The sequence below is a fragment of the Narcine bancroftii genome, chromosome 1, assembly GCF_036971445.1.
Source record: "Narcine bancroftii isolate sNarBan1 chromosome 1, sNarBan1.hap1, whole genome shotgun sequence".
Classification (NCBI taxonomy): Eukaryota; Metazoa; Chordata; class Chondrichthyes; order Torpediniformes; family Narcinidae; genus Narcine; species Narcine bancroftii.
The window spans coordinates 4,483,092-4,507,965 of NC_091469.1; the positions used below are offsets into that span (position 1 = coordinate 4,483,092).

At 41.9% G+C, this 24,874-nt stretch overlaps 2 protein-coding genes across 8 annotated transcripts in view; one reads left to right on the forward strand and one right to left on the reverse strand.

The window, feature by feature from the left end:
* On the forward strand, positions 1–23,679 carry spout1 (SPOUT domain containing methyltransferase 1). 7 transcript variants are annotated; one of them, XM_069919252.1, is made up of 12 exons: positions 1–81; positions 2,426–2,468; positions 5,985–6,098; positions 7,002–7,161; positions 7,942–8,031; positions 9,785–9,834; positions 12,653–12,783; positions 13,147–13,219; positions 14,171–14,269; positions 14,363–14,465; positions 16,242–16,389; positions 23,202–23,679. In XM_069919252.1, exons 1-12 carry the CDS (start codon positions 40–42, stop codon positions 23,274–23,276), a joined length of 1,128 nt encoding a protein of 375 aa, XP_069775353.1. In that variant the 5' UTR covers positions 1–39; the 3' UTR covers positions 23,277–23,679. The 7 variants fall into 7 exon arrangements, with proteins under 7 accessions (XP_069775353.1, XP_069775405.1, XP_069775361.1 ...); XM_069919260.1 differs by lacking the exon at positions 2,426–2,468 and adding an exon at positions 2,300–2,385 and having other exon boundaries at positions 25–201; XM_069919278.1 differs by having other exon boundaries at positions 25–201.
* Positions 23,608–24,874, reverse strand: part of LOC138762355 (bile salt-activated lipase-like) — a 17,402-nt gene continuing 16,135 nt past the window's right edge. Inside the window, exon 11 of the mRNA XM_069936127.1 lies at positions 23,608–24,716. Within this exon, the coding sequence (XP_069792228.1) occupies positions 24,539–24,716 (178 nt within the window). The 3' untranslated portion in view covers positions 23,608–24,538. The remainder of the gene's footprint in view (positions 24,717–24,874) is intronic.

The window sequence follows — 24,874 nt, forward strand, 5'->3', positions numbered from 1 at the left end:
AATAGAAGCACCTTTTAGGACCGAGTATAAGTTGGCGGGATGGAATTACAGCGGCCGTTGAAACGGTGGAAGGGGAAGCATGTGAGTTGCCCTAATGTGGCTCGTTAACCGTCGGAAAGGGGATGAGCGAGCAGGATATTCCGTCATCGGTGGGCTTTCGGGGAGGCCCGACCACGCTGAGGACGGAAAGGCTTCAGCGAGGTTAGGAGCCGGCGTGTGTTGATTTGAATACGTGACTGGGAGAAGCTTCTTTGTTATCGCCGCATTCAGAGTAAACGCTAGCAGTGGTAATAGTTTGTCCAATTTAGCAGAAGGTGCGGGCGGCTGGAAGTTAAGTTTGACGTTGTTGCAGTGTAAATCACAATGTTCAGATGATCAACATCAGCATCGGGTTTTCCAAAGGTTTCGCCACACAAGATGCAAGTAGGATAAAGCGAGAAATCTAGGGACTAAACAAGAAGAATGACATTTCTATTGTTTAAATGGGGGGAAAGGGTAACTATCAGTCTGTTCACTGTTGCAAGATGCTGGAGCTTATCATTGAGGAAGAGTTGGTTTCAGATTTATTGTCAGAACACAAACATGACATCATATACAACCCTGAGATTCTTTTTCCTGTGGGAAAGGCAGAATTATCACTTATTGCCAGTTCAAAAAAAACCGGACTCGAAGTACCCATGGAAATAAATTGTGCAATACAGTGATAGAGGGGAAAAAATCAATAAAATGCAGAAGTAAGAGTCCTTAAATGAGTCCCAATTGAGTTTGTTGTTGAGTCTGATGGTGGAGGGGTAGCAGCTGTTCCTGAACCAGATGGTGTGAGACTTGGGCCTCTTTCCCAATAGCAGCAGCGAGAACCAAGCCAGTGCTGAGGATCCTTGATGATTGCTGCTGCTTTCTGATGGCAGCATTCCCTGTAGATGTTCTCAATAGTGGGGAGGGTTTTACCTGTGATATCCTTTGCTGTGTCCACTACCTTTTGCAGGGCTTTACACTCAGAGGTATTGGTGACCCATATCAGACCATAATGCAGCCCGTCAGCATACTTTTCACCATACATCTTGAAATTTGCCAGGGTTTTCAATGTCATACCAAAACATCACAAACTCCTGAGGAAGTGGAGGTGCTGATTAGCTTTCCTCACATGCCATTTGTGTGTTGTGTGATGGGTCCAGGAAAGATCCTCCAAGACGGTGGTTCCCAAGAACTTAAATTTGCTCATACTCTCCACCTCTGATCTCTCAATGACCTTTTTTTTCTTCCTGGTCAACAATTGGCTGGTCATTTGGAGAAGATTAATGTTATCAATACAAGTCAAAAAATGTTTTTTTAATGAAAGGTAAATCATATTTGATAAATCAGCAAGAATTTTTCAAGGATTTAACAAGGGATTATAATATCTTTAGAAAGTCTAATGCAAGTTAAGAGTTTGTGTTATAGGGTAAGGAATTTAATGTGTATTTAAGACTGACTATTACATAGTAAAGAGTAGATTCTCAATCTTTTTCTTTCCACTCATGTACCACTTTAAGTATTCCCTATGCCATAGGTGCTCTGTGATTAGTAAGGGATGACTTAGGTGGTATGTAGATGGAAAGAAAAAGTTTGAAAACCGCTGTTTTAATTGTACCTAATTGACTCGTTGTGTGCAAGGTTTCATAACTTCAAATGAAATGGGCCAATAATATTTCAGTAACCGTTGGATCTAGAGCAGTGGTTCTCAACCTTCCCTTCCCACTCACATACCACCTTAAGTAATTCCTTACTAATCACAGAGCACCTATGGCATGGGGATTACTTAAAGTGGGATGTGAGTGAAAAGAAAAGGGTTGAAAATCACTGATGTAATTAGTGGAGTGCACCAAGAATCATTTTTTGCCCTTCTTTTATTTATGGTGTATATTAATGACCTAATGTGGTTCAGAGGTAAGGTATCCAAGTTTGTTATTGTCATAAATAAAGGTTAGAGGAAGATACTTGGACTCTTTAGCAGAATAACATCAGAATAGGAGTTGCCCACTCTAGCTGGAAAGGAGGAATATTTTTCTGCAAGTTGTGAATCTCAACTCCAGAGACCTGTGGGAGTTGAAACACTTGAATATTATCAAGTTGACATAGTCTTTTGGCTGAAGGGGTAGTTTTTGAATAATAGACAAGATCAAATCAGCTTTAATTGTATTGTACCACAGGCTCAAGGAGCCACAGGGACTGTTCATTTTCTCTCATGAAATGATTGCACCTACTCTTTGATATAACATACAGAACAAAACTGAATGCTATTAATTTATTTGCTTTTCAGAGCAAACTAGAAATTTTGATGCTTGTAAATGGAAGTGCATCTTCCACAGAAAACAATTTCAAGAGTTCCATTGATCAACTTGCATGGTATGTATTTACATAATTTATTGATTTGATTTTCTTTCAGGATGAAATGACTGGTGCTGACTGGAGGAAATCAAGAGAAGCCAGTGAGTATTTAATTGTGCATTATATTATATTTGCAATTCCAGTTTATTTCCCACTTCCATTATTTTTTTCTTATTACTTTGGGTAGCCAGAATGGTTTCTGACTAATTTCTCTGTAGTCTCTAATTATTTCCACATGGAAATGTTCTTAATGTCATTTACAAGGGAAAAAAATGAACCTATCCCAAACATTGGAGGAAGCATTGAGGGATTGACCCCTCAGGCTGAAATTCTCCCCTTTCACTGAGGCATTAATGGAGTCATGAGCAAGTTATAGAAACCTATAATACAGGGTTGGCCAATCCGCGGCTTGTGAGCCACATGCAGCTCTTTGACGTGTAATGTGGCTCACGGCGATACCTTACATGCAGGGAGGGTAGGTGTCAGCAACGGGGAGGGTGGCTGTCAGCGGGTCGCCAGCTGACTGTCAACAGCCTCCCCGGTGCTAGGCACCTGAAAGCTGCTAGCCGCTTTGCCCAATAGTGCCCCCCTCTCACCCTGAGTCGCCATTAGGGGCAGCTTACAGACGCCAGTCAACCCATCGGGCATCTAGCATTTGGGACATAGGAGAAAAGTAGAGCACCTGAGGGAACAGCACTTCTGCAGCTAGAACATCCAAACTGCACACATACCACACCAGGCATCACTCGAGATTCATCGGGGATAAACATAAAAATATAGAAAGGAACAGGCCCTTCAACCCATGGACTGCACTGACTCCGATGACAGACTAAATTGCCCCTACGTCCCGCGCCGGCCACCCCTGCCCTAATGTCCCGCACCGGCTGCCCCAGCCCCAGGAGTGGCATTTGCTCCACGGTACCTCTCCCCACTGCGAACCTTTCAGGTGGCAGAACAGCGCTTTCAGCACTGTCACCTGGAAGGTCCATACCCACAAGGCTCTGGAGCCTCATTTCCCAGGCAAAACCACCTGAAAGGGGCTCTACAGGGCATTATCTGCATCCGAGCACCTGAAAACGGCTAAAGGGGGAAGAGAGAATAACTTAATGTTTGGTGTGTAGACTTGATTAGAAAAACATCTTTTGCAAAATTGCTCCCTTTGAAACAGTGCTTCTTCACTATCTGCTGTGTATCAGCATTTTGCAAATGGATGATTTGCAAGACAAGGATTGGAAAATACTTTCCCCATCAAAACTGTACAGGGATGGGCAACCTCCCACGCTGGCCAACCCAGCCCCGTAGTCCTGTGCCGGCTGCCCCAGCCCTGAAGTTCTGCGCCTGGGGGCTGTCAGGCAGCGGGGAGAAGGGCTGTCAGGCGCAGGGAGTTGGGTCGCTGGCAGCTCGCCGCTTTCAGGTGCCTCGGGGGAGTGCTCGGAAGCGGAGAATATACCTCTCCAAGGTGGGTTGAGTAAGTAGGGGACGGGTTCTCGCTTTCAGGTGGCCTCCCAACAGCCACATTCGGGTATTTTAAGTGGCTTTACAATCAGGTATTATGGCCACCTGAAAGGGGCTAACGATAGTGTTAGTGGGTGTGGCTTGCGATCGCTTGATTGGTGTGGCTCTCAAACATCTGAAGTTTATGGTATGTGGCTCTTATGTTAAGCATGTTTGGCCACCCCAATATAATAGTAGTGGTCGGTTTTTTGGCTCTTCAGTATTAAGAAATATGTCTGCCTCCTTCCTGAATATATTTGATTACTTGGCCTCCATTGGCTTCTGTGGTAGAGAATTCAACTCGTTTACCACTCTCTTGGTAAAGAAATATTTCCTTATTTCATTTCTAAATGGCATACGCAATCACCTCTGGTTCTAGAACTTCCTCCTTGTATCCAGTTTCCCAAGTCTTATAGAATTTTGTAGGTTTCTATGAAATGCTTGTCATTCTTCTATACATAAATGAATATAGGCCTAACGGACCCATTCCCCCCTTATATTTAACCTGCTATCCCAGGAACCACTCTAGAAAAGTCCAAGTTTGCCAGACACCTATCTAGATGAGGTCTCACCATGGCATTACAAAACTTGTAGCAGGATATTCTTGCTTCCTTACTTAAATCCTCAAGCAATGATGGCCAACACACCTTTTGTATTCCTAATTGCTTGCTGCAGCTGAATGCTTGCTTTCAGCAAATAATGTACCAGGATGCCCATTTTTGGTTGCACTTTCCTATCTTTCTGTTTTTGAAACATTTATCGCCTTGAATTATATTTGGCCACTGACAAAACTTGTCTAAATCACATTGGAGCCTTGTGGAATTCTCCCATTTTTGTGTAGTCTGCAAACTTGGAGATATTGCATTTGGTTCCCTCATCCAAATCATTGTTATGTATTGTGAGTAGCTGATCCCTACGGTACTCCATTCATCAATACCTCGACCCAGGATAAAGACCTTTTCATTCCTACTCTCTACTTCCTGTTTCTCAACCAATTCTCAGTCCAGATTAGTGTTATCATTGCAGATGCAGCGTGTTAATTGGCAAAATACTGTTAAACTATGATGGTGGAGAAGAATCAGAATTTATTGTCGTGAACATGTCATGAAATTTGTTGTTTTGCGGCAGCATCACAGGTGAAAATATTTCTATGAATTATATTTTAAAAATAAATAAATTAGTGCAAAAGAAGGGAAAGTGAGGTAGTGTCTGTGGTTCATTTTCCATTCAGTAATCTGATGGCAGAGTGAAAAAAGTGGATTTTGTACCACTGGGTGTTCGTCTTCAAGCTTCTGTTCCTCCTCCCTGGTGGTAGTGTGATGAGGGCATGGACACTTTCTTAAGACACTACCTCTTGTGGATGTCCTTGATGGAATGAAGACTCAGGATCATGATGGCACTTGCTGACAACTGTCTGGTCTTTTCCTGTCCTGTCATTGGCATCTCCATACCAGACAGTGATGCAACCAGTCAGAATTCTGTCCATGGTACCCCATTAGAAATTTGTAAGTCTTTGGTGACTACCAAATCTCCTCAAACTCCTCATGAACTGTAGCCACTGGCAAGTCTTCTTCATGATTGCATCAACATGGAGGCCCCAGGACAGATCGTCAGAGATGTCGACACCTAGGAATTTGAAGTTCTTAACCCTTTCCACTGCTGACCCCTCGATGAGAACTGGTTTGTGTTCTCCTAATTTCCTCCTCCTGAAGACCACAATCAGTTCCCTAGTTTTGATAACTTGAGTGCAAGTTGTTTGTTGTGACACCACTCAATTAACTGATGTATCTCACTCCTCTCTGCTTCCTCATTGCTATCTGCAATTCCACCAACAACCGCGGTGTCATCAGAAAATTTGTAGATGGCATTTGAATTGTGCCTAGCCACGTCATCATGGTGTAGATCAGAAAGCTAAGCGCACATCCTTGAAGTGGGCCTGTGTTGATTGTCAATGGGAGGAGATATTGCTTCCAATGAGGAAGTCAAGGATCCTGTTGCAGAAGGGCAGAGGAGATAGTAAATGGAATTTAAATGCAAAAATGGAATTCCTATCATGAATCCACTAGGTTTGGCCAATTTAGTCTGTTGATGATAAACAAAGTTGATTTTTCCTTTGTCTTTAGGAAAACGTGCTCAAAAGGAATTAAAAGAATACATATTCTTGAAGAAGCTTGAGAAACAAAGGGCAAAACAGCAGGAAACGATAAAGGAGGAAGAGGAAAAAAAAGAACCGAAAGGTACAAAATAAAATTATTTACAACTTCATTGTAAGTGTGAGGATATCATTTCTAAAATAACACCAAGCTGCTACATTTTCCCGTAATTTTTTTGCTATATCTGTTTAGCTTTTTTGTGTGATGCACCACAACACAGCTGAGTGAAAGCACAAAAAAAATCTTGCTTCTTTTCACTCTCTTCAGCCAATTCAGTGGAAGAAATTTGAACAATCAACACTATGTATGGAGCCTTTACTATGTTTAATGTTACAAATACAATACAACTCTGATTATCCAAAATCAGATTCTCTGAAATCCTAATTTATCTGAAATGTTTTTAAAACTTTGGATAAATGAGGATATCCAAAATCCTCATTTATTTGAAATTTTTTTGGAACTGAACTTACCTTCACTGGTTGAAAAAAAATTCACCTGACATGAAATTAAACGACAATTATCTTCGTTTCAGATAACTTTCTCCCCTTTCTCTTTCCATTTCTTTTTTTTAACCTTGCTGCATTGAATTTTCTCTTCAACTCTCTATCTCAAACTGTGTGCCACTGTCTCCCAGCCACGAATGGTCAGAAGAAACCCTTGTCCCGGCATCAACAAGGAGAGCGGCCTCCCTGGCAGAAGCAGGGACATCGTGCTCCTGGGAGGAGTGGGGGCTCATGGTGGAGGTGTTGGTGATCGGCGGCGGCCAGGAATTTAGCCCTTGTTGCAATGGAGAATCCAATTAAACCCTTCATCCTTCTGCAGGAAGAATTTATAGAGAATTGTGAGGTGTTACATTCTATAAGATTTAACATGGGTAGGACCTACACAGTGAATGGAAGGAATCTGGGGAGTGGTGTAGAGCATTCTATATGATAGTCTACTAGCATCTAGTTTTAGATAAGTACAGGCCATTTTTATATTTTCTAGGTCGTCTTCATACTGTTAGTGTGGCATTACCAGGGTCAGTTCTGGACAATGCCCAATCTCCAGAACTCAGAGCATACTTGGCTGGACAGATAGCTCGTGCATGTACTGTGTTCTGTGTGGATGAAATTGTGGTCTTTGATGAACAAGGAGAAGATGCAAAGTAAGATACCTTAGAAATATTAATTTATCATACTTCATTGCTAACTAATCTGACATGTATACATTTAATTCTGCACATACAAAAATCTTTGTAGTGTTAAATATTTCACACTTGATTATTCCAATTAACCTGAAAGATGTTGGATTCTTGGATATAAAGTAAAATTTATTTCCATTTTATGTGTTCTTAGAGAATAGCTATGGCCTGATCTGGTTAATAAAACTATGAAGGTACATAGGTGGTCAGTCATTGTCTTGATTGACAATCTTCATTCAGTTTATCAAACCTACTGATTGATCTTTACCTTGTATCTCTTAAATACAGTTACTCAAAAATTAAAAATCCTAACAATTTCTAATCTGAACCTTATAACCCCACCATCCATAATTTTTTTGAGAAGAGATGCAGATTTTTACCAACCATTGTATATTTTATAAAATCTACCTCCTGATTGCCCTCCTCAATAGTGTGAATGTAATTTTAATTTTTGTTCTTCAAAAGGAATTAGTTTATCTGTATCAAGCCCCTCTAATCTTTTTAACATTTAAATTAGCTTGGACCAATTTACTCTTGATGTTTTGAATTCTCTGTACTTTCTGTGGATTGTGAACCAAAGGTCCGGGACAGTGCAATTTTTTATACTTGTACTGAGCTAGTTACATTTGTTATTCATTTCCATTAACATAGCACTTTTACTAAGCGATAGTCACAAAAGTGAGACGAGGAATATGGAAGCTTTTGGTTATTGAGAGTTAAATAGAACTGTCTTTGGAAATACAGAACGGTGGAAGGCGAATTCCGAGGAATTGGGAAGAAAGGACATGCCAATGTGCAACTTGCCCGGATCCTGCAATACCTTGAATGTCCACAGTGAGTCACTTTGGAGCAGAAATGTGCTATTAGTTTCTACTAACAAGAGCAGCATCTCAAAAGTGCTTTTCAGAAATGGAATCAGTCAAAAGTTGATATTAAGCTAATAGGTATAAATAGCCTACTTTAAAGCTGATACTTCTCCACCATCAGACTCCTCAACTACAAACTCAGTCAGGGATTCATTTAAAGATTATGTTCTATCCCACCAAGACCACCTGCAAATAGGAGGAACAATACCTGATTTTCCATCTAGGCACTCTCCAACCAAATGGCAATAACATTGACTTTTTTGGTTTCTGCTAACCTGTTCCCCTCTTTCCCCTCCCTCCTTCCCTTTCCCTTTCCAGTTCTTCCCCCCCCCCCCCAATCGCTGCTGCCCCTCCCTCCCTTCTCCACTTATCACCTCCTGCCTTTGTGACCACACCGCCCCCCCTTAATCTTTTGCTCTGATGCCTGCTGTCATTTTTCCGTACCTTGATGAAGGGCTCAAGCCCAAAACGTCGGTTATATATTTTTATTGTTTGACCTGCTGAGTTTTTCCAGCATTGTGTGTTTTTACTCAGTTAAGGAGTCTTACTTGTGCACTTAATTGAATTTTTTAAATTCTCTCTGTATTGCACAATCAGCTTGTTTAAATTCATTATCTGTTTACAATTCTTTATTTCTTTAAATGTATACCCTGGGACCAGTTTTTTTTTTTACTACCAATAAAAGGTAATTCTCTCTCACCTGAAGAAAAAAAGAATCTCAGGGTTGTATGTGGTGTCATGTATGTACTCTGACAATAAATCTGAAATCTAAAGGACATGAGAGAGGCAATCATCTTTCAGGAAGCAATTCATGAGATAAGGCAGAAAAGTTGGGTGAAAAATGTCCACAGTCACTAAAGATTTGAATAACCATTAATGATTCAGAGAGATTATTCTCAGTAGGTTTTTCTAATGCACAACCTTTATCGTAGGTAAGGCCTGCAAAGTTCTGTCCAGCGTTGTGGCTCTAACAGAACACTGAATTTCATGACTGGTTCATGACAATAAATTCTGATTCTGATATTACAGGTACACAATCCTTTATTAGGACATCTAAAATCCGGAAAACTCCAAAATCTGGCAAGTGGGGAGAGAGACAGCAACGCGAGTCGGGCGGGCGAAGGGGGGAGACTGGCAGCATGAGTCGGGCGGGTGGGGGACCGGCAGCGCGAGTTGGGCAGGCGAGTGGGAGGGGTACTGGCAGTGCGAGTCGGGCGGGGTGGGAGACCAGCACTGTGAGTTGGGCGGACGAAGGGGGGAGACTGGCAGCGCGAGTGGGCGAGGGTGGGGGGAGAACAGCAGTGTTACTGGAAGGGGGTGGGGGTGGATACGGCAACACAATTTGGGTGGACTTAAACCTGACTTTCCGAAATCCAGAAAAATCCGAAATTCGGAACACACTGTCCCCCAAGGGTTCTGGATAAAGGATTGTATACCTGTATGGAATTTAGTGGCAATCCAGTATCTCATTTAGTTTACTTATAAAATCTGTCATTAAAGATTTTGTGTTAAAACCAACTCCCAGGTTTTGTTGTAGAGAATTTTTACATTTCTGCTTGATCTCTAGTTATTATTTATGCTACATATGTATTTTTTGTCTGTATCTGTGTTATGTCTGGTTGCGTGTCTGCATGTTATTGCACCGAGGACTAAAAGATACTGTATTTGTACAGTTGGATGATAATAAACTTGAACATGGATATATCTTTTATGTGTAACAGGTATCTAAGGAAATTTTTCTTTCCAAAGCATCAGGATCTACAGTTTGCAGGTAAGGTGTTCTGTTATGATACCAGAAAATGGCATATATTATAAATAAAATAAGATAAATTATTGTATGTGGTTTTACTGTATTTGTATGGCTGCCACTTTGTCTACATATTTCAGTAAAGGTTTGGGATATCTCTAAGATTCAAGAGGGCTTTACAAATTATTTTATTGCTTTGTTAATAAATTTGAACAATATAGAAGAAATGACTCATAGATGGTTACACTGTGGAACTCCCTACCATCTAGAATGGTTGAATTGACTGGCAGAGAAGCAGTTAAGAAAAAGATAGATAAATGTGAAAGAGAAAGGAGTGTCTCAAATGCTATTCTTTTGTATTGCACACCTTTCTCATCTTCAAGCTGTTAGCTGGAAATCCTGTATTATTTCTGAACTCCTAGTGGAGTGCTGTGGCTGTTTGGCAAAGGAAGAAATCAGTGAAAACCACGAATTTCTCAGATGTCTAATGTTGCACCAAGGACTTAATTCCAACTGATGTGGGGATGTTGAAATAGTGACCTGCTATTTTTAAATTAGGCTTTATTTTATTGTGTGTTATGTATTACTTGGTTAAATGCATTGAACTCCTAAGACTGCAATGCATGTGCTCTTATGGGACCTTTTGTGCTCCCAGTTTATCAATATTAGCTTGGGCACAGAAATATATTGTGGTCTGACTTTGCAATGGACGAGAGATAGAAGAAGTATACAACAATGGTAGTCATTGGATTTGTGAACCTTTATCTCTAGCAGCCCCAGCAATAAGGCAGAACTACCTCTACTGGGTATTGTAGACTCCAAGGTAGTGAAACCTGGCTCCTAACATCTGCTTTAAAGATAATGGAAAGGGATAGATGATTAAAAATCACTGCATTTTGGCAGAATCTGGAAGAAGCTTGTGAAAGTCACTATTTCAGTGATTAGAAACAGCAAGAGTTTTTTTTTCTGTATTTGAACTATCAGAGCGAGTATGGTGGTGCAGCTACCTCATAACTCAAAGAACCTAAGTTTGATTCTCGGCTCTGCTGCTATCTGTATGGAACTTGTACATCCTCCCTGTGATCAAGTGGGTCTCTTTCGTGTGCTCTGGTTTTCTCCTCATTCCAAAGATGAGCTGGTAGGTTAATTGGCTACTGTAAATACAAAATGAGGAGCATGAGTTTGATAGGATTATACTGATGGGAGCTAACTGTGTTCATTAAGCTGTATGATGAGGGCATGGACATTTACTTGAGACACCACCTCTTGTAGATGTCCTTGATGGAGTGAAGACTCATGGCCTTAATGGCACTTGCTGATGACTGTCTGTAGTCTTTTCCTGTCCTGTGAATTGGCACCTCCACTACCAGACAGTGATGCAACCAGTCAGTATTCTGTACATGGCACACCTGTGGAAATTTGTAAGAATCTTTGGTGACTACCAATTCTCCTCAAACTCCTCATGAGATGTAGCCATTGGCAAGCCTTCTTCATGATTGCATCAACATGGAGGCCCCAGGACAGATCTTCAGAGAAGTTGACACCCAGGAAAATTAAGTTCTTAACCCTTTCCTCTGCTGACCCCTCGATGAGAACTGGTTTGTGTTCTCCTAATTTCCTGATCTTATAGGTGCTGCCTGGATTTCTGGTGGTGGGACTATTGTCCAACCCAAAGGCCAAGAGTTATAGAGTCCTACAGCCTAGAAGTAGGCCCTTTGGCCCAACTTATCCACAACCATGCCATGCATGGTAGTTTCGCCTGCCTGGTTTTGGCCTGTATCTCTCTAAACCTATCCTATTCATGTATCCATCCATTTTTTTCTTCAACCACCTTATCGGACACCCCATTACAATAAAAAAAGTTACCCCCTTAGATTATTATGAAATCTCTTCCCTCCATTGCCTAAGCTATGTCCTCCAGTTACCAATTCCCCTACTCTGCGCAAAAGTCTCTCCGTGTTCACCCAATCTATTATTCTCATGATTTTGTACACCTCTGTGAGGTTATCCCTATTCTCCTGTGCTCTAAGGAATAAGGCCTAATCTGCTGAACTTTTTCCCCATAGCTCAAGCCCCTGACTCCTGGTAGCATCCTTGTAAATCTTCTCTGCATTATATCCAGCTTGATGACATCTTTCCCCTTTAACTCTTTCCTGTAACACATTGACCAAACTGAACACAATACTACAAATGGGGCCTCTTGTACAACTGCAACATGACCTCCCAGCTTCTATACTAAATACCTGGCTGATGAAGGGCAATGTGCCAAAATCCTTTTGGACCACCCTATCTACCTGTGATGCCACTTTCAAGACATTATGTAGCTTGAAAGGACCTTGATCCCTCTGCTCTACAACATTCCCTGTATTGATCTGCTCTACATCACTCCTCAGATCCCTACCATTCACTGTGTAGGTCCTATCCATGGTAGATCTTGCAGAATGCAACACCTCACAATTCTCTATAATTGATTCCACAAGCATTAAAGTGGAAGTTTCTGCTGATCAATAAGAGATTGATTAGAAGATGAAGGACATCCTTGTTTGCTTTTTGATTTTTAATAAGTGTGTGTGTGTGTTGGCAGCTAATGCATTAACTACCATTGAAGGATGAGCCTTAATAAGATACCATCATAGACCTTATTTTCTTTCCTCAGCTCATACTTTGCATCTTTAAAACTTGTTATGTCTCCACTTTTCCCAGTTCTCATTGAACTAATACATCACTGTTACATTCTCCACAGATGCTGCCTAATCTGCTGAGCATTTCTAGCATGTTCTGTTTCTAATTTAGACTTCCAACCCATTTTTCTTTTGGTTTTTTTCTGCATATTGTGTTCTAGGTCTTCTGAATCCGCTGGATAGTCCACACCATGTGAGGATTGATGAAGATTCAGAATATCGGGAGGGGGTGGTTGTTGATAGGCCATCCAAGCCCAAAAAAGGATCATTTGTCAATTGTGGCTTGCGAAAGGTTTGTATATAGCATTTTAATTCATGCAAATACTGATTTGCAAGTTAAATACATATAAGGTTTTGTAGTTTATTTTCAATGCATCATTCTTAAAAGGAGTGAAGAGATCTAATTAGGTTTGTGATCAGATTGTCAATCAATAAAGCTAATAAGTTGTCATGCCATGTATTCGAATTCAATTCATAATGTGATTCAACATAGAAGGAAGCTAATTGGCTCCTGGCCTGTGTATCAACTCTTTGAAAGATTAGTCTAAACCATCCCACTCTATACTAGCAAATACATTCTCTTTTCATATGGCATTCTTTCCTCCATGACATTCTTGAACTGCAATTTATCTATTTTTTGTCTAATTTAAATTAGGAAGTGCAGATTGACAGGCAACTTCAAGCTGGCCTCCGAGTTACTGTTCGATTACACAAGAGCGAACATTCAGGTAAAAAGATCAGAGCATGCTGTTTGTTTGTAGTTGTTGTTATCTGAAATCAAGATTGCAATGGTGGAAAATAAAATTTTGGAGTATTTTGTTGGGTGTTATAGCTGTAGTACAAGAGACAGCTTTGTAAATCATTCCAGAATTTCCTGGACCATTTAAGTATTGTGACAGTGGGGGGGAAAAAAATTTCTTATCAGTTGAAAGAAAACTTAACATATGTGTAGTGAAGCACCATCTTGGTCTGCATTTGAGTCTGGTACCATTTTTTAGAAAGGATAAGTTGAGCAGAAGTACAGGCCAAATTTACTAGGCTACCCAAGTTATATGGCAAGATTATATACAAGACTTGTAACACTGGAATGTTCAAAGGAATTAATTGAATAGATAATAGGATTTGAAATGAACTGATGATGTAGTACAGATGATTATTTTCCATTGATGTGGAATGAATAGAGCTAGGCTTTTCAGTAGAGAACTTCAGGCAAGAGCGTTACACACATGGAGCATTCCCACAAAAGACTTGAGACTACACTTCATTTAATTTTGAATTTGAGATCAACATGTTTTTTACTATATTAAATTTATAAAAAGATTTAGAATAAAGGTAGATAAAGGAATTTTTTAGGTCAAAAATTTGGAAGGTTAATTATCATACTTCTGTTCCTATTGTAAATTCAATTCCCAGTGGTGTAGATTGCAAGTAGAAGCCATTCCATAGTGCTTTTTTTCTTCCATATTGTTAAGAATTTAATGGTTTTGTTTTAGTGGTGATCATTAAATAGGTAAAATTTGCTTGTGGAACATTATTGGACCTGTATTATGTTCAATTAGACTATTAGACCTTTGTTTGGAATTTAATTAAGTGGTTACATTTCCAAATCCTTGTTTTTGAATCACTGCCCTAAAGAGAGAAAGAATTTCTTGATGGTCCATTCTTCTAAATATTTTCAGAGAGCAAAACTTTGAAGGGTACAGTTGTTGCACCTCATGTTCCCCGGACGGAGTCTGGTCTTTACTGGGGTTACACAGTTCGACTTGCTTCTTGCATCAGTGAGTTTTACATTTTCCTTTGAATCTTGGTGATATTCCTTAACCAAATAGAGAAAATGTTATAAAGAGATAAGATCTGACTGTGTTTGGTAGGTGCTGTATTTGCAGAGTGCCCATTTGAGGATGGCTACGATCTTACAATTGGTACATCTGAGCGAGGGTCGAACACTGACAACACTATACTTCCCTCATTCAGGTAAGATGTCAGCTGTGAGTCTTGGTTAAATTGTCATTTACTCTGTTACTACTTGATAATTGTAGATAATCAGAAAAAATTGCAAGTTTACAAATGTTTTTTCTTTAAATAACCATGTATAAATAAGATGGAAGTAAAACACAGAAATCTCTAGCTACTATGGTTGAAGTAAGAACACAATGCTGGAGAAACTCTGTCCTTTATATAGCAAAGGTAAAAATACTTAACCAGCGTTTTGGGCTTGAGCCCTTCATCTAGGAATGGAAAAATGTAGGCAAGCATCCAAACAAAAGAGTAGGGGTGAGGTGTGGCCGCAAAGGCAGGAGGTAATGGGTGGAAAAGGGAGGGAAGGGACATCAGCAAGCAAAGGAAGAAGGGATGGCTGGGTGAATAAGTTGGATGCTTTTTACTACAGAATAAATATTGTACCCACATTTGCTGTGGTTTTCTTGATCTGATTGATCAGTGAAATGTTCCCATTTAAACTTTTCCAACCACGCAATCCCCAAAATATGGTAATAGAACTCTGCTACCTTCCCTGAGATGTACAGACTTATTATAAATAGAGTATAATTAATTAATCTGCCCATCCAATATTTTAATGAAATGAGATGAGAGTTTGTCATATACACAAGTACAATGTACAGGAAAGGTGAGTACAAATATCCCATTCCCAATATTCTCAATTTGCAGAGTGAAATTCACAGGAATTACTATTTATAGCCTTATGGTACAGACCTGCTTACAATCAACCAAAATTTAACAGCAGCATACGACTCCGATTATCCAAAATCGGATTCACTAAAATCCTCATTTATCTGAATTTTAAAAAAAATTTGGATAAATTAGGATATCTGAAACATCAGAAATCCTCATTTATCTGAAAGATTTTTGGAGCCGAACTGATCTCACAGGTTGAAAAAAGAATTCACTCAACGATAATAACAATGATTGTCTGCATTTCAGGTAACTCCCTCCCCTCTATTTCTATTTCTTCTTTACCTTCTCCTATTGACCTTTCTCTCCAACTCTCTCTCTCAAACTGTGTGCCACTGTCTCCCAGCCACAAACGGTTGGAAGAATCCCTTGTCCCAGCGTCATCAAGGAGAGCGACCTCCCAGGCAGGACCGAGACTTTGGGCTCCCCTCCCCTCCAACCTCACCCCCCCTTCCTCGGCACAGTGGAGCTCCCGATGCCAACTCCAAACCCTCCCTTTGGCCTACTACCGGACACGAACACCGGACTCCCCAGGCCTAGGAGAGGATTCGGAGTTGGGACTCAGCTTCATCATCGGAAGCTCCGGTGACGGGAGACAGGAGCCGCTGACTCGCGAGTGTTCCACCAGCCTGGGAAGCTCCCTGGTGATCAATGGCAGTAGGGTCGAGTTGGGGATCGGCAGTGGCGGTTGGGAGGTCTTAGTGATCAGTGGCGGCGTTGCGGCCAGCATTTCTTTGGAGAGAATTAAACATTTTAATGCTTAAAAAACCTTACCTTATTGTTTGTTGTTTAAATATTGATACAAGTGATTCTCTGTTGCTACTGGGTTATTTTTAAAAAATGACCAGTTCTCCAAAAGAAACGTTTATCTGACATAGGCTCGGTCCTGACCATTTAGGATAATCGGAGTTGTACTGTATTTTGGGATAATTGGCATCTATTAAGATGGCAGCCTTATTTTTATTTTTCATCCTTGGTTTAATTATGTAGGATCAACATCCCATTCATATTCTCTTTACAGCATTTAACTCATTAGTAATTTTTTTCCCCATCTATCAGGCATATGTTGGTGGTGTTTGGTGGTCTTCAAGGCCTTGAGGCCAGTGTTGATGCTGACCAAAACCTCGAGTTTACAGATCCTAGTGCCCTCTTTCACCATTACCTGAACACCTGTCCTGACCAAGGTAGCCGTGCTATTCGCACTGAGGTATGTTTTATAGAGATATTTTGCTTAAAACTGCATTCTGCGTTTAAGGTGGTATTTTAGTCCCTTACAATCACTATTATCCTTCATAATAGTACCTAAATAATTTTCATCCATTCTCAATGGGGGCCACAGCACATTTAAGGAAAAGCTTGTTTCTTAGAATCTTGTGTAACAAAGAGTTTTTATGTTTTTTCTGTAGTTGGTAGGAGCGAATTATGGAAGAAACCAAAACTTGACTGTTTCACAAGGAAGGGGACCAATAAACTTTGATCAGAGTCCAAAAAAAGGTTGAGAATGGCTGGTCTAGAGTCTGGATCATATTATTCAGCATTATCAATCTTGGCAGACATGTAGTGAGGGTAGACATTTGACAGGACATGTAGTGAATTTGGAAATGTAATTTAAGTTATTTTGTTGTTCGAATGTTCTATGTAATTCTTGGAGAAGAAATATTCAGATTTCAAGATTCATTTTATTGTCATTAGTAATAAAGCAGTGTCATATTACATGAAATTTTATGTAGTGTGCAAGGCAGACAGATTTACCACTGGCAGGAATTGCCTAGGCACCTCTTACAGTCCAGATAGAAAAGCAAAAGAGAGTCCCCTTAGAGTCATCGAATGTCCGTAGATTCACCTCCAGCACTTCTGCAGCCCCACTGAGTTGAGTCCAGTCCAGTCCAAATCATTGGCAATCTGAGCATCCGACATGGCCAACGACCCTCCGACATGGCCAACGACCCTCCGACATGGCCAACGACCCTCCGACATGGCCAACGACCCTCCGACATGGCCAACGACCCTCCGACATGGCCAACGACCCTCCGACATGGCCAACGACCCTCCGACATGGCCAACGACCCTCCGACATGGCCAACGACCCTCCGACATGGCCAACGACCCTCCGACATGGCCAACGACCCTCCGACATGGCCAACGACCCTCCGACATGGCCAACGACCCTCCGACATGGCCAACGACCCTCCGACATGGCCAACGACCCTCCGACATGGCCAACGACCCTCCGACATGGCCAACGACCCTCCGACATGGCCAACGACCCTCCGACATGGCCAACGACCCTCCGACATGGCCAACGACCCTCCGACATGGCCAACGACCCTCCGACATGGCCAACGACCCTCCGACATGGCCAACGACCCTCCGACATGGCCAACGACCCTCCGACATGGCCAACGACCCTCCGACATGGCCAACGACCCTCCGACATGGCCAACGACCCTCCGACATGGCCAACGACCCTCCGACATGGCCAACGACCCTCCGACATGGCCAACGACCCTCCGACATGGCCAACGACCCTCCGACATGGCCAACGACCCTCCGACATGGCCAACGACCCTCCGACATGGCCAACGACCCTCCGACATGGCCAACGACCCTCCGACATGGCCAACGACCCTCCGACATGGCCAACGACCCTCCGACATGGCCAACGACCCTCCGACATGGCCAACGACCCTCCGACATGGCCAACGACCCTCCGACATGGCCAACGACCCTCCGACATGGCCAACGACCCTCCGACATGGCCAACGACCCTCCGACATGGCCAACGACCCTCCGACATGGCCAACGACCCTCCGACATGGCCAACGACCCTCCGACATGGCCAACGACCCTCCGACATGGCCAACGACCCTCCGACATGGCCAACGACCCTCCGACATGGCCAACGACCCTCCGACATGGCCAACGACCCTCCGACATGGCCAACGACCCTCCGACATGGCCAACGACCCTCCGACATGGCCAACGACCCTCCGACATGGCCAACGACCCTCCGACATGGCCAACGACCCTCCAGTGCCCTTGACACCTACTCATCCCGGTTCCGATACCTAGTACCCCTCCAGCCAGTTCAAGTCAGTTTCCAGCAGTCCATAGCCTGGCGCGAGTCTCCCAACAACAGTCTCCAGCAGCCCACAACTTCTATGGGTTCCTTTCCTTGCGACACCAGCAGCCCATCGCATGCACTGGTCCCTCAGCTGCAGAGTTCCCTCACCGATTAACCACCGTGGTCACCGTCCCGTGAGTTGTCTCCTCCACTTCTCCCTCTCAGATGGTATATGATCTTCCTGTCCTCTGGTGCTCTGCTCCAGTCCTCCACTTCCCCGGAATCTGCAGCCCCTTGCGGCTGCTACCAATTAATAGGAGCTGCCATCTTGGCTTGTGGGATTTGAACTAAAACCACTGTTGGCTCCCTCAACAGGCTGATGACAGTCTACTGGGCAGCTGAACCCTGCGAGAGCACTGCATCTCCGCTTCCTTCCTCTCTCTGGGTCTGTACCAGCAGCAGCACTACTGCTCCAGCAGCTCTGGCAACTCCGCCATCTTCCTACATTTCAGATTTATTGTCAGAGTACATACATAACATCACATAGAACCCTGAGAGTCTTTTTCCTGTGGGTGAGGCAGAATTACCACTTATTGGTAGTGCAAAAAAAAACTGTACACAGCTTATACATGTAAACACATAAAGAACTGTAAACAGATAATGAATGTAAATACAGAGAGTATTTTAAAAATCAATACAATGCACAAATAAGAGTCCTTAAGTTAGTCCCTGATTGAGCATGTTATTGAGAAGTCTGATGGTGGAGAGGTAACAGCTGTTCTTGAACCTGGTGGTGAGAGAGTTGTGGGATCTATTACTTCTTTCCTGATGGCAGCAGCGAGAACAGGGCATGTACTGGGTGATAATTGCAGCTTTGGATAACGTTACTGGCAGAATGCTCAGGATGTGCAGCTCAGCTGGCAGATGTTCTCACCTACATCTTTAACATTTCCCTGAGAAGCGCTATGGTCCCAACGTACTTTAAAGCCGCCACCATTGTCCCCATGCCGAAGAGGTCATCTGTGTCCTGCCTCAATGACTACCGCCCTGTCGCACTTATATGTCTGTCATCATGAAGTGCTTCAAGAGGCTCGTCATGGGGCACATCAAACTCCTCCTCCCCTGTCACTGGACCCCCCGCAATTCGTATATAGATCCAACTGTTCTACGGACGATACCGTCGCCTCTGCCCTCCATCTAGCCCTCACCCACTTGGAAAATAAGGATGCGTATGTTCGAATGCTATTGTTGACTTCATTTTGGTATTCAACACAATCAATCCTCAGTACCTGATAGGGAAGTTGTGCCTACTGGGTCTAAACACCTCCCTTTGCAATTTGATTCCTTTCCCGGAGACCTCGGGCAGTCCAGATCAGAAACTGCGTTTCCAAGACCATCACACTGAGCATGGGGGCCCCCCTCCCGCAGGGCTGTGTGCTTAGTCCACTGCTGTGCGCTCTGCTGACTCAAGACTGCAGCAAAACACAGCTCGAACCACATCATGAAGTTCGCTTATGACAAGACCGTGGTGGGCCTTATTAATAAGAATGACAAGTCAGGGTACAGAGATGAGGTGCAGTTGCTAATGGACTGGTGCAGATCCAACAACCTGTATCTGACCATTAATAAAACAAAAGAGATGGTTGTTGACTTCAGGAGGGCCTGGGGGGGGGGAAATCACTCTCCATTGACAGCTCTACTGTTGAGATTGTCAAGAGTATCAAGTTCCTTGGAGTGCACAGTGGAAAATCTCGCCTGGTCCCTTAACACCAGCTCCATAACAACAACAAATAAAGGTGACTTGACTTGCTCTCCGATAGCAGCGTTCCCTGTAGATGTTCCCGATAGTGGGGAAGATTTTGCATGTGATGTTCTGGGTTGTGTTCATTACCTTTTGGATGGCTTTACACTGAGGGGTATTGGTGTTCCCATACTAGACTGTGATGCAGCTGGTCAGCACACTTTCCACTACACATCTAGAAATTTGCCAAGGATTCTGGTGTCATACCAAGCCTCCGTAAACTCCTGAAGAAGTAGAGGCGAAGTGCTTTCTTCACAATGCCATTAGTGTGTTGGGTCCAGGAAAGATCCTCCAAGATAGTGATTCCCAAGAACTTAAATGTTCTCACCCTCTCTACCTGATTTCCCCAATGATCGCCAGATTGTACACCTCTGGTTTTCCCTTCCTGGTCAACAATCAACTCCTTAGTTTTGCTGACATTGAGTGCAAGGTTGTTGTTGGTGCACCATTCAGCCAAATTGTCAATCTTTCTCCTGTCTGCTGACTCAATGCCTTTTTTTTTAAAATACAACCCACTACCATGGTATCATTGGAAAATTTGTAGATGATGTTATTGTCGTACCGAGCCAGAGTCACAGGTTTAAAGTGTGTAGAGCAGGGGGCTAAAAACACAGCCCATTGGTACTCCAGTACTGATAGAGATTGTGGAGTAGATGTTCTTACCAATCCTCACTGATTGTGGTCTGGAGGTGAGGGAATCCATGATCCAATTATGCAGTTAGGGTGTTGTGTCCTAGGTCTTGGAGTTTGCTGATCAGTTTTGAGGGGATGATGGTGTTAAATGCCAAACTATAGTTGATAAAGAGCATCCTGACATGTATCTTTACAGTCCAGGTTTTCAAGGGCTTTGTGTAGAGCCAGTGAGATGGTATTTGCTGTAGTAGACCTGTTGCTACAATAGGCAAACTGGAAAATATCCACGTCGCCGCTCAGACATGAGCTGACATGCTTCAGCACCAGCCTTTCAAAACACTTCATCACTGTTAATATAAGTTCTACTGGTCAATAGTCATTAAGGCAGGTTACTACACTCTTCTTGGGCACTGGTATGATTGATACCTGTTTGAAACGGATTGGTTCCATGCCATGCAGGAGTGAGATCTATCCATGAATACATTGATAAGTTGGTCAGTGCAAATTTTTAATACTCAGCCAGGTACTCCATCTGGATGGATGCTTTCCTCGGATTCGCCCTCCTGCTGGAACCATGTATGTCATCCTCCGATATGGACAGGATAGGTCATCAGGGGATGTGGGGGTGAGAAAGGGTAGTTCTTCGCTGTTACAGTCAAATTTGGCATTAAAGGCATTGAGTTCCTCAGGGAGTGAAGCTTTGCTGTCTGCTACTGCACCGGATTTGGTTTTGTTGTAGGTTATGACATTTAGTCCCTGCCATGGCTGTCGGATGTCATTTGTTGTTTACATTTTCATTCAGAATCTGCACTCCACCCAGGAGAGAGCTTTTCACAAGTCATAGCAGCTCCTGCTATACTGATCTGAATCTCCAGACTGAAATGCCCGTGATCTGGCTCTCATTCTGGTTAGGGAAATTCCTGAATGATTCCGTGGGGATTCACTCATCCACAGCTGTTTTGATAAAGTCTGTGACAGCCCTGGTGTAATCATTCAGATTCTCAGCTGAGTCCTTGAACACTACCCAATCTGCTGACTCAAGGAAGTTGTGTCCATTCTTCAGCCTCCTGTGACTACCTTCTAGTGGTCCTGATCTCTGGAGCCTCTCTTTTTGGGTTCTATGAAGGCAGAAGTACTTACCAACATGCTGTGTCGGGAAAGAATGGTCGGCCTTCCTTATCTTGGTGTAGCAGTGATCAAGTGTGCTGAGACCTTTGGTACAGCAGGTTACATGCTGGTGGTAGTTGGGCAAGGTTCTCTTTGTTAAAGTCAGCAACTAAGATTCGTAGTGCGTTGGGGTGGGCCGTGCAGCTCTGCGTATGCCTGTTGAAATTGGCATCGGGAGGAGATAAACTCCTTCATTCAAAAATTGTTCACACATATGCAGAAAATTTAGATTTTACCTTTACAAACTGTGACTTTGAACCATTTGTCTTTGAACACCTTAATTTTCCTCTCTAAATTTTTCAAGGAACAATTTAAACTCACATTTGGAACAATAGCTAAATGCAGGCATCTGAATTAATCTCTGACATCTATTTTGAGCTCTTCCATTACTGTCAGTTCAGTGTGCCTGTAAATAACATTGCTCTATAAACCAATTGAGATGAAATTGAAAATATGAAATAATCGGCTTTGATGTTTCAAAAGTGACTGCAAAGATGTTGTCTTTCACTGGTTTATAGAGCAATGTTATTTTTAACGACCTTTTTGAGTTCTGTCAGATTGAGAATTTTTGCACTTTGAAATTTAATTTCTTCCATTTTAATAAATTAGCAAATTCTCATTTTGTTTATTAGTGGGCAAGAGTCACAGGAGACTGAACAGAGGCTTGGATTGGAAGTGTTTGTTAAATAAAATTGGGTAAAGATAATGAGCATGTATTCTAATAAGCTAATCATATCTCATTAGATGTGTAAAGGCACAACTATTTATTACATAAACAATTAGATGATGGGATTAAAAAATCACTTTCAAAATTGCTGATGAAGGGTGGACATTAATTGTGCTGAGTAGTAACACATTAATTAAATGTAGACAAAACTTCAAATTGTTTTCACAGTGCCCCAATCCAAACTTGCACTTCTTTATCCTAATAACTTGCTAAATATTTAAAAGCTAGTAGTGGAGCTCCAGAAGGCAAAGGGAGATGGAACTTGTGGATGGTAGCATTAAAATGTCACAAACGCAGAGAAAACCAGAAGGCAAAGCTGTTGGTCTTTGTTATTTAGGTGACCTGGAATACAAGGGAGTAGTAGTTTGACTGCAGTCATTCTGAGAAAACACTAGATATAATCACAATGTATGTAGCGTGAGCAGTTCTGTGTGTTGAAGCTAGATTATAGATTGAGTTCCTTGAATGATTAAACTAGCTTGAGCACCTTGTGGCTGGTATTCCCAGGAGTCATTTACCACGGATAAATGTCATTCCCACCATTCAGGATAGTATGTCCTCTCGACAATAGCTCACTGTTTGGAGACTGAATTGTTTTAAAGTGACTTGTACTTTGCCCTTTTCCAGGAAGCTATTCTCATCACTCTTGCCACATTGAGACCAAAGATTGACAAAGCACTCAAAGGAGCCGATTCAAGTTGAATTCATGGAACCAATTTCAACATGCCACCTTTTCACTGCAATCCTGGAGAACTGTTATTATCAACCACTGCTCATTCCCCTGACTAATTCTGGAGCTTATCTCTAGGTTAGAGATTCACTCCACCATGTTACAGTTTATGTAGGAATCTACAAAATGTTAATCAGATTAAAAGTATTGGGGAAAGATTTATAATGCATATTTTCCAACATATTTTCAAGCATTCAAGTAATTATATAGAATGTGTAGATCAGGACAACTGATGTGTGGGTTTTGCAGACTAGATGATCATAGCATCAGAATGTAGGACCATGAAATAGTATCACATTTAAGTTGCAATGGCTGATTCTTGACTTTTTAATGAATGATTGACATACATGGAGTAAAATCTTATTTTACAAATCTTTAGTTTAAATGTTTATTTTTGAGAAATTGCCACAACCACTGAGCAGCAAATTATTTTCAAATGTTTGCTTCGTGAAAATTGAGATATTAGACAACTTCACGCTGAACATAAAAATAATTTCAGATTTGCTGCATCACATAGGAAGTTGGAGACACATTACATTAACTGTTATTGAAATTAGCATGTTTAATTGCATTAGTTCAACTGACCCAAAAATGTTTTGCCGCTGATTTTTGCTTGTGCTCAAATACACCCAAAAGAGTTCAGGAAGAAAAATTTTAATTGTCCAGTGTTAACTCTGGCAAAGGCTGACAGAGCAATTACTACTCTAAGACCAACTTTTTGTATCCTCAATGCCTTAATCCTAATTAATTGCCCTGATGCTGGAGATGCTAAAATATCAACACCACATGGTGGGGTAGGAGGGGGGAACAGATTATTACATGCAGGAATATCTGCATAAATTAGCTTGTTCCTACAACAGTACAATTACATCTTGCAGCTGTAATGTTATGAAAAGATGCAATGTGAAGGTTTTTTTTTTGACCACTTGACCTGAAGTTGATTACATTTTATTAAATGGGAACTACCAACTATTAGAGAAACTTCCAGTTTTGGAATGTTGCAGTGAAATTACTGGTGTAATTTCTACTTCAATTATCAACTTGGAAGGTTTTAACTTACAGGTCTGGAATAAAATCATTTATTGAGGCAGCTGGGATGATAAAGATGAAAACTCTTGCCTTTATGACTGATGATCAATTCATAAATGCATAAGCTAAAGTTAAATATCTAGACTATGCAGCCTTAAATGATCAGTTTATTTCAGACGTACTGATCACACCCTTCCACAAAGGTTTAAGGAGTGACTTTCAAAGCAGTGTATGTCTGGTTCCAGAAGATTACAAACTCATTGCGCAGCCTCTGCTTCACTGAGTTCATGTTGATGTCATTGTTAATTTCCAAATACTGGGCATATGTTGATGTATAATGGATCCAAGGTGTGGGAACTTGGGATTCACCCTGACTAGGATCACTGAAAGACAAAATGCATTTAGTCATGTTGGTTACATTCTCTTTAAACTGATTATAATAACACTTTAAAATAATAAAAACAAAACTGCAGATGCCGATAAGCAGGAAACATTTGATTCAGCCTGCTCTTGCCCTGTTGATCTTATTTCTGTTCACCTT